Consider the following 21,706-nt stretch of genomic DNA (forward strand, 5'->3'; position numbering starts at 1 on the left):
ATGCACTTATTGTGCAACTTTAAAAGCATTTTGCAAAATATAAAACAGAAGAACATTCTTCCTCATATTTCACGCCTGCTTCTCCGTGTTATCCCAGTGTTGAGTCCCTCGGTGCGTCAGCTGGAGGCGTCCCGGGAGCAGGAGATCGGAGGAGCTCGTCTTCACACTCCAGCAGGAGATTCCTCAGATCATCCTCCGACAGACACGACGCCTGAGAGGAGGAGCAGGACATGAGCAGCTGGACAACCAGATACAACACGACGGCTGTTACACACACACACACACACACACACACACTCTCACACACTCTCACACACTCACACTCTAGTGAAGTAGTGTGTGTTTAGATCCGGACACACAGATGAAGGAGAGAGAGTAAACGATGACCTATGATCACATGACCGGGTTAATAACCTAGAGAGTATTTAGATCATTTTTCAATACAACTTCATCTATAATCTAGATCACATTTTGGATCTTGCGTTCTTTGAGTGACATCATTATGAAGTTGAGTGGAAATACAGAGAAATACTGCAGATCTTCTGATCATAAATCAGTCGTTCACACCAGACAGTCTCCGCAGCTCTGCCGTCTGTCTCTCCACACTGTCGACAGGAACTCAGCGCTTCAGACTAAACATCTGACAGACAGAAAACCCTGCTTTACTAGCACTGAGGGGGGGGGAGTCGTCTGAGTCTGAATGAGTCGTATGAACTCATGAATAGAGTCGTCTGAGTCTGAATGAGTCGTCTGAACTCATGAACTGAGTCTGAATGAGTCGTATGAACTCATGAACTGAGTCGTCTGAGTCTGAATGAGTCGTCTGAACTCATGAACTGAGTCGTCTGGGTCTGAATGAGTCGTCTGAACTCATGAACTGAGTCGTCTGAGTCTGAATGAGTCGTCTGAACTCATGAACTGAGTCTTCTGAGTCTGAATGAGTCGTCTGAACTCATGAACTGAGTCGTCTGAGTCTGAATGAGTCGTCTGAACTCATTAACAGAGTCGTCTGAGTCTGAATGAGTTGTCTGAACTCATGAACTGAGTCTGAATGAGTCGTATGAACTCATGAACTGAGTCGTCTGAGTCTGAATGAGTCGTCTGAACTCATGAACTGAGTCGTCTGAGTCTGAATGAGTCGTATGAACTCATGAATAGAGTCGTCTGAGTCTGAATGAGTCGTCTGAACTCATGAACTGAGTCTGAATGAGTCGTATGAACTCATGAACTGAGTCGTCTGAGTCTGAATGAGTCGTCTGAACTCATGAACTGAGTCGTCTGAGTCTGAATGAGTCGTCTGAACTCATGAACTGAGTCGTCTGGGTCTGAATGAGTCGTCTGAACTCATGAACTGAGTCGTCTGAGTCTGAATGAGTCGTCTGAACTCATGAACTGAGTCTTCTGAGTCTTCTGAGTCGTCTGAACTCATGAACTGAGTCGTCTGAGTCTGAATGAGTCGTCTGAACTCATGAACTGAGTTGTCTGAGTCTGAATGAGTCGTCTGAACTCATGAACTGAGTCGTCTGAGTCTGAATGAGTCGTCTGAACTCATGAACTGAGTCGTCTGAGTCTGAATGAGTCGTCTGAACTCATGAACTGAGTCGTCTGAGTCTGAATGAGTCGTCTGAACTCATGAACTGAGTCTGAATGAGTCGTATGAACTCATGAACTGAGTCGTCTGAGTCTGAATGAGTCGTCTGAACTCATGAACTGAGTCTGAATGAGTCGTATGAACTCATGAACTGAGTCGTCTGGGTCTGAATGAGTCGTATGAATTCATGAACTGAGTCGTCTGAGTCTGAATGAGTCGTCTGAACTCATGAACTGAGTCTGAATGAGTCGTATGAACTCATGAACTGAGTCGTCTGGGTCTGAATGAGTCGTATGAATTCATGAACTGAGTCGTCTGAGTCTGAATGAGTCGTCTGAACTCATTAACAGAGTCGTCTGAGTCTGAATAAGTCGTATGAACTCATGAACTGAGTCTGAATGAGTCGTATGAACTCATGAACTGAGTCGTCTGAGTCTAAATGAGTCGTCTGAACTCATGAAATGAGTCGTCTGAGTCTGAATGAGTCGTATGAACTCATGAATAGAGTCGTCTGAGTCTGAATGAGTCGTCTGAACTCATGAACTGAGTCTGAATGAGTCGTATGAACTCATGAACTGAGTCGTCTGAGTCTGAATGAGTCGTCTGAACTCATGAACTGAGTCGTCTGGGTCTGAATGAGTCGTCTGAACTCATGAACTGAGTCGTCTGAGTCTGAATGAGTCGTCTGAACTCATGAACTGAGTCTTCTGAGTCTGAATGAGTCGTCTGAACTCATGAACTGAGTCGTCTGAGTCTGAATGAGTCGTCTGAACTCATTAACAGAGTCGTCTGAGTCTGAATGAGTTGTCTGAACTCATGAACTGAGTCTGAATGAGTCGTATGAACTCATGAACTGAGTCGTCTGAGTCTGAATGAGTCGTCTGAACTCATGAACTGAGTCGTCTGAGTCTGAATGAGTCGTATGAACTCATGAATAGAGTCGTCTGAGTCTGAATGAGTCGTCTGAACTCATGAACTGAGTCTGAATGAGTCGTATGAACTCATGAACTGAGTCGTCTGAGTCTGAATGAGTCGTCTGAACTCATGAACTGAGTCGTCTGAGTCTGAATGAGTCGTCTGAACTCATGAACTGAGTCGTCTGGGTCTGAATGAGTCGTCTGAACTCATGAACTGAGTCGTCTGAGTCTGAATGAGTCGTCTGAACTCATGAACTGAGTCTTCTGAGTCTTCTGAGTCGTCTGAACTCATGAACTGAGTCGTCTGAGTCTGAATGAGTCGTCTGAACTCATGAACTGAGTTGTCTGAGTCTGAATGAGTCGTCTGAACTCATGAACTGAGTCGTCTGAGTCTGAATGAGTCGTCTGAACTCATGAACTGAGTCGTCTGAGTCTGAATGAGTCGTCTGAACTCATGAACTGAGTCGTCTGAGTCTGAATGAGTCGTCTGAACTCATGAACTGAGTCTGAATGAGTCGTATGAACTCATGAACTGAGTCGTCTGAGTCTGAATGAGTCGTCTGAACTCATGAACTGAGTCTGAATGAGTCGTATGAACTCATGAACTGAGTCGTCTGGGTCTGAATGAGTCGTATGAATTCATGAACTGAGTCGTCTGAGTCTGAATGAGTCGTCTGAACTCATGAACTGAGTCTGAATGAGTCGTATGAACTCATGAACTGAGTCGTCTGGGTCTGAATGAGTCGTATGAATTCATGAACTGAGTCGTCTGAGTCTGAATGAGTCGTCTGAACTCATTAACAGAGTCGTCTGAGTCTGAATAAGTCGTATGAACTCATGAACTGAGTCTGAATGAGTCGTATGAACTCATGAACTGAGTCGTCTGAGTCTAAATGAGTCGTCTGAACTCATGAAATGAGTCGTCTGAGTCTGAATGAGTCGTCTGAACTCATGAACTGAGTCGTCTGAGTCTGAATGAGTCGTATGAACTCATGAACAGAGTCGTCTGAGTCTGAATGAGTCGTATGAACTCATGAACTGAGTCGTCTGAGTCTGAATGAGTCGTATGAACTCATGAACTGAGTCTGAATGAGTCGTCTGAGTCTGAATGAGTCGTATGAACTCATGAACTGAGTCTGAATGAGTCGTATTAACTCATGAACTGAGTCGTCTGAGTCTGAATGAGTCTAATGATTGGACTGAACTCATGAACAGAGTCGTCTGAGTCTGAATGGTATGAACTCATGAACTGAGTCGTCTGGGTCTAAATGAGTCGTCTGAGTCTGAATGAGTCGAATGAATCGTCTGAACTCACGCTTCTCTCCTCCAGGATCTGCAGCTCCTGCTGGATCATCTGAGTCTGAATGAGTCGTATGAACTCATGAACAGAGTCGTCTGAGTCTGAATGAGTCGTCTGAACTCATGAACTGAGTCGTCTGGGTCTGAATGAGTCGTCTGAACTCATGAACTGAGTCGTCTGAGTCTGAATGAGTCATCTGAACTCATGAACTGAGTCGTCTGAGTCTGAATGAGTCGTCTGAACTCATGAACTGAGTCTGAATGAGTCGTATTAACTCATGAACTGAGTCGTCTGAGTCTGAATGAGTCTAATGATTGGACTGAACTCATGAACAGAGTCGTCTGAGTCTGAATGGTAGGAACTCATGAACTGAGTCGTCTGGGTCTAAATGAGTCGTCTGAGTCTGAATGAGTCGAATGAATCGTCTGAACTCACGCTTCTCTCCTCCAGGATCTGCAGCTCCTGCTGGATTTCTCTCAGGCGTTTCTCTTCTTCTCGTCTCAATCTCGCGTCCCACAGGACTCGGTCACCGGCGTCCTCCTCCAGACTCCCCTAAAGAACAGTCATGAGATTTCATTTCCAGAGTAACTAAAAAACAAATGGAAAACGACATTTTGTGGAATAATTTAATTACAAGTGAAGTTTCGGGTTGATTTGATTCGGAGTCATGTGTGGCAAAAGGTTGAGAGAAGTCTCAAACACACATAAAACTTATAGTAAGATTAAAAGCCGAGCCGATAAATCAAAGTTACATGCAGACCAAGCGGCTGAATGCTGAATACGGACAGGAGTAGCGTGTGTGTGTGTGTGTGGTGTTTCATGTGTGTGTGTATGTTGACTTTACAGCACTTAATGAATGAAATGAACATGATTCTCCTCCTGAAATGCACAGAGATATATATACGTGTCACATATGATACAAGGAAAAATGTATCATTACCATGGATAAATAGTGATATTCGTAATCTTATGAAAAAAAGAGACCTGGCTTTAAAAATGGCTTTATCCTCTAAATTAAATACAGATATTTTAATCTATAAAAGTCTCAGAAATAAAGTAGTACAAGAATTACGGAAGTCAAAAGTATCACATTATACACAAATAATAGAGAATGCAAAATTCAAAGCTCAACCCTATGGAAACAATGAAATAATTTAACAAATAAAACTCAAAAGCAGCAAACAATTAAAGAGGTACAAATAGATGGAAAAGTAATTGATGATAAAAGTTTTCTAGCACATGAGTTTAATACATATTTTATAAGTTCAGTAGATGAATTGGCTCAAAATTTTAAACTAATACCATTAGATAGTAAGGTGGAGGATGAGCTACCAAATTCATTTTTTATTAAGGAGATTGAAGAAAAAAGAATAACTGAAATTGTAAAGCTTCTACCGAATTAAACAGCAAAAGATGTTTACAATTTAGATATTAATTTGATAAAAAAAAATATAGCTCAGTGATGATAGGTCCGTTAACTCATCTGACAAATGTATCAATTAGAGACTGTGTTTTCCCCAATACATGGAAAAAGGCTGTAGTTACACCCAGTGGCGTAACGAGCCAACACCGGGCCCTTATGCAGGATTATCAAGGCGGGCCCCCTACTACAACACGTGATGACGCAATGTCCACGAGTGGGCTTTTGCATGCAATACGCAAGGAACTGTTTACACCTGGCCACTTCATGCTTTTTCTGTGATCGTATAGCTATCCGATCGTGAAAAGACCAGGTGTAAATTTCGAAACGCATTCGAGACGGATTTGAATCCGGTCGCTCAAACCACTTCAGGAGGAGGTCTGGGCCGCATTCCAGACGACACTGGACAAGTGTAAATGCATCTGGTTGTTGAAACCACATATGTCAATTTTACTCCTCTAAAAATGCTAAAAAAATAAACGTGTGAGAGCGTGTTATAGGCTATATGTCATAGTCAGAAATGACGACGCTTCTGCAACAACACGCATCACCGCAGATGAGCATCTATTCATCAAGCCAACGCACAAACTATCGCAAATCAAAGTGAAAGTAAGTCGCAGACGCTCGCTTAACACACAATCATCTTCATAAAAAGTAAAGAAACGAAATGATCTTACCAGTACTGTTGCCGCTCTCTCTAATTGCGGTCTTCGATTTAGAAATTTTAGCTGATGATCAATAAAATGCAGCTTATCTGTTGCTTTCGGTGACGTGAACTCTATTAAATCTGCATATAGCGCGGAAATTGAAGATCGGATTTATATCTGTTTTGCAAAAACACATTTATGTGACCAGCTCTAAATGGAATCGTTTTGATAAATCAGTAGCTATCCGATCTGAGAAAACGCATGAAGTGGCGCGCGCGTGTAACGTTAAACAGCCGACCCGGGGATTCCCCAGTCCCAGCTCAAAACAAATTACACCAAAATCCATGATTGTTCGTTTCACACATGTATTTAATGATCTGTAAAATATGTTGTTGTCATTATTTATTTAAAACAAAATCGTGATAAAGTTAAATGCGATCAAACTAAAAGTAGTAATATGCGATAGGGGGCCCCGGCTGTCAATCAATATCTTCCAGTCAAGCGGGCCCCTGATTGGTCCGGGCCCGTAAGCAACCGCGTACCCTGCTTACCGATAGTTACGCCACTGGTTACACCGCTCTTTAAATCAGGGGATCCAAGCCTGATTACAAGTTATTGACCAATATCAATCTTGCCGGTTATGTCAAAGGTTTTGGAGAAGGTTGTGGCTGAACAATTAATAAACTATCTAGAGAGTAATAATTTCCTACATAAACATCAATTTGGTTTTAGAGCCCAGCATTCCACCGAAACAGCTATATGCTATTTCTTGGAAAAAGCGAGACACTCTTTGGGTCAGGGACTTGTGATGGGAGCAGTATTCATTGACCTAAAAAAGGCATTTGACACAGTTAACCACACTATTCTTTTATCTAAATCAAGTGCATTTAATTTTAGTAAACGTTCAATTGAGTGGTTCAGAGATCAGTGTGTCAAAATTGATAATACGAAATCATTGTTTATAAGAAACAAAATGGGCGTACCACAAGGTTCAATTCTAGGCCCCTTGCTTTTCAGTTTGTTTATAAATGACCTAGCTTGTTGTTGTCCAGATGTTGAATGTTAGCTTTATGCAGATGACACAGTTATTTACACATCGGCTAAGTCATCTGCCAAGGTTGCTGCAGTTTTAAATGAACAAATGGAAAGGATATCTACATGGCTCCAGGAAAATCATCTAACTCTGAATGTTAAGAAAACTGTCTTTATGTGCTTTTCTAATCGTAAGCAAAAAGAAAAAGTAATAATTCGAGTAAATAACAAAGAAATAGAGGAGGTAGATGAGTTTAATTTTTTAGGTGTTGTTTTAGACTCACAACTTAAATTTGATAAACATAAAAAAGCTCTCAAAAATGGTAAGGATTAATCTAAATTGTTTCCGACTTATTAGAAATTATATCTTAATTGAGGCAGCACATTTGTTTACAGGGCCGGCCCGTGGCATAGGCGGTATAGGCAAATGCTAAGGGCGCCACCACTCAATAGGGGCGCCAATATGAGTGAACGAGTGATTTTTTTTTTTTGATTTTTTTTTTACTAATACTATTTTAAAACCATTAATTCGAAATACTACAAAATAAAGCAAACCAACTCCACAAAAACTTAACTAAGTCCCCCGACTCCGGTCCAGCGCATCAATCTTCCCCTGCCCAGCGAGTGCTTGAAGTGCGTCAGAAACAAGAGTAGAGCGCGCGCGCGATCAGTTTACTGTTGGTCATTTGTTGTGTAGCGTCGCCCCTTTGTCGCATCCAATGTTGACAGCATAGCTTTCGTTTGAGGGCGCTTAACACACTAAAGCACTAGAAACGGGCCTGGCAGCTCACGCCAGGTCTAGACACGGTGAAAGTTACCTTTGTGACGGATGGCCGAATTTTCATGACACATTTAAATTAGCATTATAGCCTGCGATATATACAGTGCAGGGCCGGCCCGTGGCATAGGCAGTATAGGCAAATGCTAAGGGCGCAAGCGCCTTGCCAGAGCCGCGTAAGGAACTTTCCGCTTTTATTGTACTTCATTAACACTGCAACGAGTGGAGCAATTACATAAGCCTGCCAGTGGCGCAAAAAGTGGGTATACCGGTATGTGTAGCGGAGTAGGCGCCCTCATAAGATTTCATCATATAATTTTGACAGGGGACCCCCGTCCAATAATATCGCGAGCGGGCGCGGGCACCGTGAGCGCGGAGCGAACAGGCACGAGTAGTGAGTTGTCGTCGAAAAAGATAGATAAAGCAAAAAAGCGTCCGGGGGCTAAAATAGAAATAGCCCATTCGTTTTGTTTTGCTTAATCGGCGGCGCTGGGTTAGTGCTGGTGTAATGCATTGGTAAAAAAAAAGCTATTTTTCTGACACCGCATGAAACGCGTAGATCAGCGGCCCATTGGTTGTTTTCTTGATTGACACTGGGCTGGCCCAATCACATCTTTAAAGTGAAGTACAGAAAAATACTCTTTCTATTAGTATAGAAATTAGTACAAAACTTATGAAAGTTTCCTTTATTTTTCAGTGCATTGTTTTACAATGAGTATTATCATGGGATTAATATTATAACTATTATTATGTAATGTAGACAGACACTAATTTTTCTTTGTTTAATTTGAACACTGAATATGGGTTGGAGCTTTTAATTTTGAACTCTCAAAGTGCACCAGATTGATGAATTTAACATTAAAATGCACAAAATTTTGTGCCCCCGTACCCCCCTAGCCTTTTAGCAGCCTAATGGATTAGTAATAATAGTAGTGGTGGTAGTAATTGTAATTTATCTACTACAAGTTACATGGTCAGATAATATGTATTTAAACAATGCAACTATGTAGGATGATTGAAATATCCTTGAACGTTCTTTTTTAGCATTTGTATAAACAATTTATTACAGTTCAAGTCATAATTTGCTTATTGAAGTTTTGGAGTGACTATAGAGTGAGTCTAGAGCCGGCCCTGTTTGTTTATGCATGCAATGATATTCTCCCGCATTTCATACTGTATTACAGTTTGGACTCAAACAAGTGATTCCTTAATAAAAAAAATTGAAATGTTATATAATCGAGCTCTAAAAATAATGGATAAAAAGCCAAATCAATGGAATCACTGCAATGTTTTAAAAAAAACGAATATGCTAAGTTTTGCGAGTTTTAAGAACCTGTCATATATAAAATTGATTTTTAAATGTTTGCACAATAAGGCACCATCAGTCTTATGTACATTGATAAAGAGACAGGATGATACAAATAGAATCACTAGGAGTTCGGCAGGTGGTAATTGTAGGATTAACTTTCGTAAGACTACACAAGGGCAAAGAGCCTTTTCTGTAGAGCGCTCCAAACTCTGGAACCTGCTGCCAAATGAGTTTAAGGCAGTGGTTCTCAACCTTTTTTGGGCCAGCGCCCCCTATCCAATATCCAGGTCAGAGTTATAATATTAATCCCATGACAGTAATATATATTTGTAAAACAAATGCACTGAAAAATAAAGGACGGTCATTAAAGCGGTAATGTTTGGATGCAGGTTTTATTACTCATTTAGGAGAGTATTGCAAGAAGCTACTTACATTAACCTTACTTTCGAAAAATAAATACAATCCTGATTTTCATGAAAAATTATGTTAGAATTGTAGGCCTAAAATACCTTGGTATCAGCTGGTTTTCATCAATGGCATAATTAATACAATTAATTTGGTTTGTCGTGATTAATTTGTGTTCATAATCAGTAAAAAAAAAATAACAAGAATAAACACATATGATTAATTAAATTAAATTCAATTATTATTGTATTATTAATTATTTTTTAACTATCTTGAAACTATCCAAGCAGCGTTTCGCGCTCAGATGTGATGGCGGAATTATTACATTACCAAAATGTGAAAACAGAATATATTTAAATTATCCATCAAATTGTCATTTTCTCCTTACTGTCTTGCGAGTTAACAAAAAATTTCTGACCAGTAAATTACTTGGTGAACAAATAAAACATTTTGGCATTAGGCATTGGGGTTGATAATGACTAAAAATGTTTTTTTTTTTAAAAAGTTTTACCTTATAAATAGAATTTAGTGTGAATGGGAACATGATTTATTGAAAATAAGTGTTTCTTAAGTCAATACTTTTTAATGGCTTGTCAACTTTCCATTACTCCGCTGCATGATTGTACTCAGCGCTGGATTCTAGTCGTCAAAATACAACTCGTCAAAACTCCGCTAATCACAACAAGCGTATCGGTGAGAACACTCATTTAAACAGCATACACACACCCAAACTTGACTGCACATCATATTTTTGACATTATTGGTACTGCTTTCAATGGTAATGCAATAGAAATGAACACAAAAAAAACTGCATAGTGCCTACCTACAACAATGACGGTGGACTTGCGGTCAGGAGTAGAGTGGACGAATGTTTTTTTTTTGTTTTTTTTTGAGAGGCTGCTGTGCTGACGAATTTTTCTACGTGCACCATAGACGCGCACACACAATATGACCTCACGTTCTGCGCATATGTTTTACAACATAATTTTACATATAAATAGCCCACTTAAAGTGTTTATTACAAATAAATTATTAAATGCTTAAAATTAATAAAAGTAAATGAACAAAAATTTGCGTTATATTTAAACTCATGAACGCCCCCCATTAACACCTGAACGCCCCCCTTTCAAAAATCTTGCTTCCAACGCCCCCCGTTGTTCTCTGAACGCCCCCTGGGCGGCGGTACCGCCCCCGTTGAGAACCACTAGTTTAAGGTAATACCTGAAATAAAGTCCTTTACACTGAAGTTAAAACGGTGGTTTAAAATAAACCAGAACTGCACGCATATTTAAATGTAATCATTTTAGTATGTAAAAGTGTAATGTAATGTAAAAGTTTTTTTTTATTTTTTATTAAAGTGTAATGTAACATAAAAGTGTATTGTGATGTTAAAGTTTTAAGCTTGAGTTGTAAGCTCATTTCTGATATGTATAATTTTAGGTAGGTATTTGATTGTCTGTAAGTGACACATTGTGGTAGTTTTATTCTATGAGTCGTAGTTTTTTTATTGTATTTTTTTTATTTTTTTATTAGAAAAGCCTTCCTAGGGACCTGAGATGCAGATTAGCTCTTGCTATACTCTCTATGTGCAATACATATTTTCCAGTTTTGACTGGGATCATGTTTTTTTGTACTGTCCCTATACAAATAAACTTAATAAATAAAAAATCTGAATATAAAGCATATATTTAGATAATTTCAGCTCTTGTAGCGATGACCTGATGTCACTTCCTGCTCCGTCTCTTTGATTGACACCTCTCTGTTCTCAGTGATGGTCTAAAGCACTGGTAAGAAACTGAAAGTGTTCATGGGATGTGAAGGAAAGACTGCAGCTCGTTCTCACACGCGTGTGTGTTCATCAGGTCTACCGTCTGCCGCTCACAACCACTAAACACACGTTTGTTCTATAAATGCGTGCATCTAGAATAGAACTGGAATAAGTCGAAGCACTAAAATGACAAAAACTTAAAAATAATCTAAAGCTACACCACCAGTCAAAAGTTTGGGATCGGTAAGATTTTGTCTCTTCAAGGCTGTGTTTATTTGATATTGACAAAAAAAACAGTAATATTGTTAAATATTATGATAATTTAAAAATGTTATATTTTAAAATGTAATTTATTCCTGTGATTAAAGCTGAACTTTCTTAAAGATTCTATTTCAAATAAACGCTTTTTATTTTCAACTTTCTATTCATCAAAGAATCCTGAAATAAAAATGTAAATAACTGTTTTCAACACTGATAATAATCATAAATGTTTCTGGAGCATCAGATCATCATATTAGAGTGATTTCTGGAGGATCATGTGACACTGAAGACTGGAGAAATGATGCTGAACATCAGCTTTGATCACAGGAATAAATTACACTTTACTGTATATTCACATAGAAAACAGCTGATTTACATTATAATAATATTTCACTGTTTTACTGTTTTTTTGTGTATTTTTAATCTAATAAACGCAGGCTTGGTGAGCAGAAGAGACGTCTTTTAAAAACATTAAAAATCTTACCAATCCAAAACTTTTGACTGGTAGTGTATATAGAAATAAAAAATGGCAAATTTACTAAAACTACAAAACTAAAAAGGAATTCAAATGATTAATAAATGCTATAATGGTGTGTGGCCCAGACTGCTCTCACTGCAGAGACGGCGCTTCTCTTCTGAAACAGGATCTCGTGTTCGCCGACGTGGAAGCAGGAGCAGAGCCAGAGTCACGAGACACACACACACACACTCTTACTCTGGAGTTACTCTGGTTTCCAGTCCAAATATCTAAACATTCTTAATATCTGAAGTCATTTTGCTTGTATCTTGATTTAAGTCTTGTTTACTGAAAAATGAAGTGAGTTTGTCAGAAGTCAGAGAGTCAGAAAAATTCATTTCAAAGGGAAACCGTGTGTATTTTTCTGACTCCATTGCCAGATATCTGTTCTTGTTTTAGGCACAAACTCACTTTATTTTTCAGTAAACTAGACTTAATATAATGACTTAAGTCACTTAGCTTCTCATGTAAATGCCTTTTGATTTTAAAGTCCCCCTGTGGTGTAAATCCAGCGTTTAATGTTGTTTGTGTGTCTATGTGGTGTTTAATACGCTTTAAGACACACCATGTGTAAGTTCATAAGTCGACAGCATTGCTGAGTATTTCCTCCTTAAAACTGCAGTGAACCAAAGACAGTCTCAAAAACACGGTTTGAAATCGCTGGTGTTTCTGACGTCACAAACGACCTTGTAACCAATCAGATCAACGTGTGATCGTCAACCAGTGGATCTCTGAGCTGAGGGAGTGAGTGGAGGCGGGGCTCATTTGCATATTCATAGAGCCGTGCATACTAAATGAGGCGAGGGTGTCGAGTTACATTCAAGGTATTTTAAAGCATAAAGAGGAATAAAACATTTAAATGTCATTTTGGTGATTAAAGATGAGTTTTAAGAGATACAATGATTGACTACAGGGGACTTTTAGTAATATTTAGGTACTTGTGCACGACAGAAACACTGAGGAAGAACATCACTTTATGCAGTGTGCGCAGAAACAGGATCCGCTCGTTGTTTAGGTGGTAATTAGAGATTCTCACTCGTTCTGAACGCGAGCGACTGAAGCAACAGAAACTCAAGCCTCTGTCCTCGAAACTCCTGAAACCAGTGAACGCTCTCGCCAGAGTTTCCAGCGGCTGAATCACAGCAGAGATGAAGCTCGAAGTTTCATTATTTACGACCCTTCTCCAGCCTTGGCCTGGTGTGGAGATGAGCTACTGGTACTCATGACCACATCACACAGATCCATTCCAGATGCGGGTATTTTAAATATCGGTTTATTACGATTCAGATCAAACTGCTGTTTGTTACTGCTCCATATATATAACATACATATATAAACTGCTGTATAAATGAAGGTGACTTGACTCCACAAACACCATAAATGATCCGCAGAGAAGTGTTGGGTAAGTTACTCTAAACAAGTAATTAATTACTAGTTACTAATTACTTTCTAAATCCCTAGTTATTAACTTAGGGGCCGCTAACAGAAAACCCTCAATAGTAATTAGTTACACCCAACACTGAATGCGAGTGACGAGACAGGTGAAGAGGACCTCAGTGAAAGCAGGCGGCACCTGAGACGGAGTGTGTTCTGAACAGCGGCTGCCCACAGACAGGAAGTGATGAACAGGAAGTAGCAGCTGGAGCCTGGAGTCGATGTGGCGGAGACTGTGGAGTTCAGACGGGTCGGGACTGAAACCTTCACCGGCTGCGAGAGACGACGGGAACGCCTGAAACACACAGGAGAACTGCGTTAGAGAAACGAGTCACGTGATAATCAACACGGACTTGATCAAAATGATCTACAACAAGAATTTTTTTCCAGCACAAATGAAGGGGGTTTAATTTTTTTACTTTATCGGAATGGTACGAAACTTGGTAAAGGTTTTGGCACTTGCTGTGAACACACACACACCCTGGCCATGATCTGAACAGGTTAACTGGTCCCACTGGAGCTGCTCGCGCTCAGAAACGACGCACTGGAAATTAAGGAGAGTTTCCTCTAGTGGAAGCGTGTGGAACTGCAGCCGAACACACACTCACTGAACGCTCGTCTACTGAGATCAGACCAAGCGGCAACATTCTAATCTGAAAAATGAAGCCTACCCGGAAGTGCGAAAAACTGCAATACATCGAAAATCCGCTAGAGGGAGGTCCCAAAAGGGAGCAAATATCCATAGACCGCATATGTTAAAATGTCCGTTTTCACAGCATAAATTTGTATGTTTACATGTTGGTCCCATGGACTTTTATTGTATTTTTGGATAGGTCCCGATTGCCTGACAACTGTGAGGGGGGTGAATTTTTTTCTAACTCGGTAGTTTAGATCGTATTTAGATATAAAATGTATGACAAATAAGCGCGTGATTGACAGCTGATAACGGGCTGCGCCGAGTGGAATTCCTGAAATCTGACGTCTCGGCCATGATCTGACACAACACATCACACCACCTCTGTATCCTTTCTGAACATTTGTATTTGAAATATCGTAAGATTTTCCAAGATGGCACCGCCCATACCCCCCATAAACAGCCTCAAAACCGTTCTTCAGAAAGTCTATGGGTGACGTCACAGACGCTTTGTCCATATTTTTTACAGTCTATGGATCAGACTCACATGCGGAACACATGCAGAATTCAAAATAGTATTTTTGTGCATTTTTCATAACAATACACGTAAAATTTTGTAACTTTTTTTAAGTTCACTTTTTTCACCTCATCAATAATCTGCCGAGTGTCGTGTTTGAGAAGAGATCAAACTTCAGTCTGTCGCTCTAAAGCGTTCAAGATTTACCACAGTTTAAGTTGGAAATTTAATTTTCAGGTCTATGCTCAAAAAGTGAATAAATGGATTATAAATACAGCGTAAATATAATTGAATATAAAAAATCCCTTACAAATACAAAATATTAAATAAAAAACATTATCAAAGTAAAAAAAAAAAAAACTCTTTTGACCGACGCGCGAAGCGCACCAGAGGGTTACGGTAACTCAAGACACATTTACTGTAAAACGCAAGATGACTGAAGATATTAAAGTCCCTGTAGTCAATAGTTGTATCCCTTAAAACTCATCCTTAATCACCGAAATTACATATTTAAGCGTTTTTTTCCTTGAAAAAAAACGTCTTAATGCCTTAAAATATCTTGAATGTAACTCGACACCCTCGCCTCATTTAGTATGCGTGGTTCTATGAATATGCAAATGAGCCCCGCCTCCACTCACTCCCTCAGCTCAGAGATCCACTGGTTGACGATCACACATTGATCTGATTGGTTACAAGGTCGTTTGTGACGTCAGAAACACCAGCGATTTCAAACCGTGTGTTTGAGACTGTCTTTGGTTCACTGCAGTTTTAAGGAGGAAATACTCAGCAATGCTGTCGACTTATGAACTTACACACGGTGTGTCTTAAAGCGTATTAAACACCACATAGACACATAAACAACATTAAACGCTGGATTTACACCACAGGGGGACTTTAAGTCTTGTTTTCTGTATTAAAATGAAGTGAGTTAGTGCTTAAAACAAGACCATCTTCCAACTGGGTCAGAAAAATCTTCTTAAATCAAGGGAAAGCGGGATTATTTTCCGCAGGCTTTATATATCGTGAAGCAAACTTGAGTTCACCTCGACTGAAAGCTTCTCAATAACACTTTTTTCCCTTTATTTCAATGTCGGTCACAGATTTTTTGCTTTGCACCTGGCATCTGCTTCTGGACGTCACACTGTATGATCGCTCGTCCAACATCCCGTTAAAGCCAAATATCTAAGTCTTGACTAATGTCCTTCTGTTTCCCAATGAGCAAATCTCCCATCAGGCCGAGCGGCGAGCGTGAGGTCAGCCTTGTCCCGCTGCCCGCGTGCAGGATCATTACAGATCTCCATATAACGAGCGAGCTCAGAGGAACAACATGAGCTCATCCTTTCTGCCTTTAACTATTACACTGTTTAAATTAGCACATTTTTTGCTAACTGTGATTTGCATATATGTACATTTCTGAAATACATAACTTAGACAGTACAAGAAAAGTCAGGTTTTGGTCTGAAAATCTGCATTAGTCAAGACTTTTTCTCTTGAAAAACACAAGAACAAAGATATTAAGAAAAAGTGCTGATCGTTGGAGGTCGCAGAGAAGTCACATGACTGAATGGACCATAAATATATGTAAAGAAGATGAGACAAACTATAAATACATGATGATGATGCCGTTCTCAAACATTCTATCAAAATCAGTGGAAGGTTTTCAAACTTTAATCTTAAAATGATTAGAAGTCCTCATGAAAGGGGAGAAGCGCTGGTCTTCTCTCCTCTATTGTGTCGTATATCGAGAGAATCGCTTCTGGAACAAGAACACATGTGGGCGGGGCTTGACTGTGTCTGTGGGGAATTGATTGGATGGTTGTGGTTTGCTATTGGCTGAGCTCATGTGAGTGACAGGTTATAGCCCCGCCCACATCATCAGAGAAGAGAAGAGATGTTATTCTGATTCAGGATTACGAGCCACATGATATTAGCTGCTTATTTCCACTCGGTCATTCCAGAACTGCATGTTCGAGAACACACATCATTTAAGCAGCTTTACAGAAAGTGCATGAGTCCACTAGTGTATTTCAGAAATGTACATACAAAATCACAGTTAGCTAGAAATGTATTAATTTAAACAATGTAATAATTTAAGGCAGAAACAATGAGCTCACTGAAGTCATGAATACTTGTTTCTTAACAAATGATTATGACATTTAGAAAAATGTAGCATTGGTGCGTGTAGATTCAGAGTTTATTATAGTCTTATTATATAAAAGACGAGTGGATTGTTGTGTAACGTTTATTCTGTCTAACGAAGTGTATTTATTGTAATATAAACGGCTCATGTTGTGTAAATTGTGTATCTTGTTGATCATTTCCAGTGATGATTGTGTCCGGTTGTGTGTCAGGATGTTGAAACACACCAATCAGTGTTTGGCTGGAAACACAATCCTCCAGCTCTGAACAAATAAGCAGTTTACTTGAGAACTTGAGAAGAAACAGATTAAGTGCGACTCCAACAGAAGGTGTGGATATCGGACCGCAGTCATACTGTAAAATCACCATATCATAATTGACTCTTCTAAATGATTTATGGGTGCACATCATTATTGTGTTTGTAATCCTGAATCAGAATAACTTCTCTTCTCTGATGATGTGGGCGGGGCTATAACCTGTCACTCACATGAGCTCAGCCAATAGCAAACCACAACCATCCAATCAGACACAGTCAAGCCCCGCCCACATGTGTTCTGTTCCTGAAGCGTTTCTCTCGATATACGACACAATAGAGGAGAGAAGACCAGCGCTACTCCCCTTTCAATCGACTTCAACAACTGGCCAACATTATCAAAAAGAAGCTTTATCTTTAATAATGATAGAGGATCTGTGTGTTTGCAGAGTTAATCAGAAATTATCCTAAAATTCAATAAAACATTACTGACAGGTCAGAGACGAGCTTTAATCACTCATGAACAAAACTTGAACTGAATTAATGTGAATAATTACACTATTGTCTTTCTAGAATTTGAATGTGTCTAATATCTGATGAAGTGATTGTGTTTATTGATTCTGTTTATTACTGTGAATCTCTCAGGGTTCGTACAGAAACTGTAAAACGAAGTTCCAGGACTTTTCAAGCACTACTTTTTGGTTTTCAGGGACTACAATCAGAGATCGCACTTATAGAACAATATCTTTAGTATTTTTTAAGAGTTTTTAATATAAGTTGCAGATATAAGGCATCCAAAATACAACTTACACCGTACACTCACCTAAAGGATTATTAGGAACACCTGTTCAATTTCTCATTAATGCAATTATCTAATCAAGCAATCACATGGCAGTTGCTTCAATGCATTTAGGGGTGTGGTCCTGGTCAAGACAATCTCCTGAACTCCAAACTGAATGTCAGAATGGGAAAGAAAGGTGATTTAAGCAATTTTGAGCGTGGCATGGTTGTTGGTGCCAGAAGGGCTGGTCTGAGTATTTCACAATCTGCTCACTTACTGGGATTTTCACGCACAACCATTTCTAGGGTTTACAAAGAATGGTGTGAAAAGGGAAAAACATCCAGTATGCGGCAGTCCTGTGGGCGAAAATGCCTTGTTGATGCTAGAGGTCAGAGGAGAATGGGCCGACTGATTCAAGCTGATAGAAGAGCAACTTTGACTGAAATAACCACTCGTTACAACCGAGGTATGCAGCAAAGCATTTGTGAAGCCACAACACACACAACCTTGAGGCGGATGGGCTACAACAGCAGAAGACCCCACCGGGTACCACTCATCTCCACTACAAATAGGAAAAAGAGGCTACAATTTGCAAGAGCTCACCAAAATTGGACAGTTGAAGACTGGAGAAATGTTGCCTGGTCTGATGAGTCTCGATTTCTGTTGAGACATTCAGATGTTAGAGTCAGAATTTGGCGTAAACAGAATGAGAACATGGATCCATCATGCCTTGTTACCACTGTGCAGGCTGGTGGTGGTGGTGTAATGGTGTGGGGGATGTTTTCCTGGCACACTTTAGGCCCCTTAGTGCCAATTGGGCATCGTTTAAATGCCACGGCCTACCTGAGCATTGTTTCTGACCATGTCCATCCCTTTATGGCCACCATGTACCCATCCTCTGATGGCTACTTCCACCATGTCACAAAGCTCTAATCATTTCAAATTGGTTTCTTGAACATGACAATGAGTTCACTGTACTAAAATGGCCTCCACAGTCACCAGATCTCAACCCAATAGAGCATCTTTGGGATGTGGTGGAACGGGAGATTCGCATCATGGATGTGCAGCCGACAAATCTGCGGCAACTGTGTGATGCCATCATGTCAATATGGACCAAACTCCCTGAGGAATGCTTCCAGCACCTTGTTGAATCTATGCCACGAAGAATTGAGGCAGTTCTGAAGGCAAAAGGGGGTCCAACCCGTTACTAGCATGGGGTACCTAATAAAGTGGCCGGTGAGTGTATATTGTATTTAAATAAGTCAAGCACTTTTCAAGTATACTCTTTGTAAATATGGCTGTTTTCAAGGGTTTCCCGAGACTTGAATGAAAAGACTTTCGGCAGCGTGTTGGACTTCAGTCACAGAAATCTCTCCTCCACTCCGGTCGCTCTCTCCGTCTGGTGAACGATTTACTCCCGAACTGGAATATTTCAGACTGATCCCGCTGTGCGTCTCAGTCTCTCAGGGTAAAAGAGTCACACACACACGCACACACACACACAGAGAGACTTCATTATGTCAGAAATGAGCTGCGAGTCCAAACGACATCAAACATCTGCTGAACATCCACAGCTCCTGCAATAACAGGAAGCTTCCGTCGGGAAGAGCATCTGCGATCCCGCTCGCTTTCACAACAATAATTACAGAAAACGGTTAGCAAAGGAAAGAAGGACGCTGAGGCCAGTTCCTGCGGCGGAGAGCTCGTAAACACCAGCCAGTGACACCCGACACCAGAAGCCTGACACCGCTTCAGCCGGAGGAACCAACACCGACCATACAAGCCACGGGGAAATAAAATACTCATTATTTTTCATCTCATAATTCTGACTTTATACAGGTGAAACTCGAAAAACTAGAATTTTTAGACATTTTTTTCAGTAATTCAACTTAAAAGGTGAAACTAATATATTATATAGACTCATTACATGCAAAGTGAGATATTTCAAGCCTTTATTTGTTATAATTGTGATGATTATGGCTTACAGCTTATGAAAACCCCAAATTCAAAATTAGAATATTGTGAAAAGGTTTTCATATCTGTAAGCCATAATCATCACAATTATGACAAATAAAGGCTTGAAATATCTCACGTTCCATGTAATGAGTCTTTATAATATATTTGTTTCAGCTGTATCTCACAATAATGAGGTCAGATCTGAACTCGGGCGTGAAAGGAGAAAAGTCAGGATTGTGAGATAAAAAGTCGCAGTCCTTTTTGTTCCGAGATGGAAACGAGCAGATGTGATTCTGTCATTGGCGAATCACATGTTTATACGACACTTTTAGAAGATCCATTAACTAATTCTAATCTTGATAAACTCTGAATCAACACGCACCAATGATATATTTTCTAAGTGTCATAATCATTTGTTAACAAACAAGTATTCATTACTTCAGTGAGCTCATTGTTTCTGCCTTAAATTATTACATTGTTTAAATTAATACATTTGTGTGTGTGTGTGTGTGTGTGAGTGTGTACCTGAGGATCAGTCAGTAGTTCAGGATCACTCTGTTCTTCCTCCAGATCTCTCAGTAGTTCCTCTATTCTCTCTCTCTCCTGTTGTGTGTGTGTGTGTGTGTGAGTGAGTGTGTGTGTGTGTGTGTGTGTGTGTGTGTGTGTGTGTGTGTGTGTGTGTGTGTGTGTGTGAGTGTGTGTGAGTGTGTACCTGAGGATCAGTCAGTAGTTCAGGATCACTCTGTTCTTCCTCCAGATCTCTCAGTAGTTCCTCTATTCTCTCTCTCTCCTGTTGTGTGTGTGTGTGTGTGTGTGTGTGTGTGTGTGTGTGTGTGTGTGTGTGTGTGTGTGAGTGTGTGTGTGTACCTGAGGTTCAGTCAGTAGTTCAGGATCACTCTGTTCTTCCTCCAGATCTCTCAGTAGTTCCTCTATTCTCTCTCTCTCCTGTTGTGTGTGTGTGTGTGTGTGTGTGTGTGTGTGTGTGTGTGTGTGTGTGTGTGTGTGTGTACCTGAGGTTCAGTCAGTAGTTCAGGATCACTCTGTTCTTCCTCCAGATCTCTCAGTAGTTCCTCTATTCTCTCTCTCTCCTGTTGTGTGTGTGTGTGTGTGTGTGTGTGTGTGTGTGTGTGTGTGTGTGTGTGTGTGTGAGTGTGTGTGAGTGTGTACCTGAGGATCAGTCAGTAGTTCAGGATCACTCTGTTCTTCCTCCAGATCTCTCAGTAGTTCCTCTATTCTCTCTCTCTCCTGTTGTGTGAGCAAGACTGAGTTCCCTGACGCTCCTGCAAGCTACACACACACACACACACACACACACACACACACACACACACGCACACACACACACACAACACACACACACACACACACACACACACACACACACACACACACACACACACACATGTCAATCAGATCATCAACCATTTGCTTTTTGATCAACATGTTCTTCCTCAGTGTTTCTGTCTCGTTTTCCAGCACAAATATCTAAACATTCTTAAATACTTTACTGGAGAAGCGAAATTACTAAAGAAGAGAAATAGATCAAAATGAAGTGAGTTTATGACTAAAACTTGTGCTTTTAGTACCCCAATGGGGTCATTTTGCTTCTTCTCCAGTAACTGTGTCTTGATTTAAGAATGTTTAGATATTTGTGCTGTAAAACGAGACAGAAACACTGAGGAAGAGCATGCAGTGATGATGAATCTGGAACTGTTAGTGGAGAAACAGTTTTAATTACATTACAATTATTCCATTCTGTCCTGTTATGAATAAATGTCTCTCCATGTTTATAACTCAGATATGACTCCTGTTCTGTACTTTAGTTCGTGACTGTAGTTATGAAGCTTGTTTCTGGCGCAGAAATAAAACAAATAAAAAAAAGATAATTGCGACATTTTTTATCTCATAATTCTGACTCTTTTTCTAAGATTTGTGAGACATAAACTCGCAAGCATCTTTATTATTTTTTATTCCGCGGCAGAAACGAGCTTTCATCCTGAGCTCATCTATGCTGAAATATGAATAAATAAACCTTCAGCAGATTATA

The 21,706-nt window shown here is 40.0% G+C and overlaps 1 protein-coding gene across 1 annotated transcript in view; it reads right to left on the reverse strand.

The window, feature by feature from the left end:
- Positions 1–88: 88 nt before the first annotated feature.
- Positions 89–21,706, reverse strand: part of fsip1 (fibrous sheath interacting protein 1) — a 26,256-nt gene continuing 4,638 nt past the window's right edge. The window contains exons 9-13 of the mRNA XM_056236710.1: positions 20,827–20,946; positions 20,185–20,286; positions 13,519–13,674; positions 4,244–4,360; positions 89–211 (exon numbers count right to left, since the gene is read on the reverse strand). Coding sequence (XP_056092685.1) covers positions 89–211; positions 4,244–4,360; positions 13,519–13,674; positions 20,185–20,286; positions 20,827–20,946 — 618 coding nt within the window. The remainder of the gene's footprint in view (positions 212–4,243; positions 4,361–13,518; positions 13,675–20,184; positions 20,287–20,826; positions 20,947–21,706) is intronic.

Source organism: Rhinichthys klamathensis, unplaced genomic scaffold (assembly GCF_029890125.1).
Source record: "Rhinichthys klamathensis goyatoka isolate OS25496 unplaced genomic scaffold, OSU_Roscu_1.1 h1tg000462l_1, whole genome shotgun sequence".
NCBI lineage: Eukaryota > Metazoa > Chordata > Actinopteri > Cypriniformes > Leuciscidae > Rhinichthys > Rhinichthys klamathensis.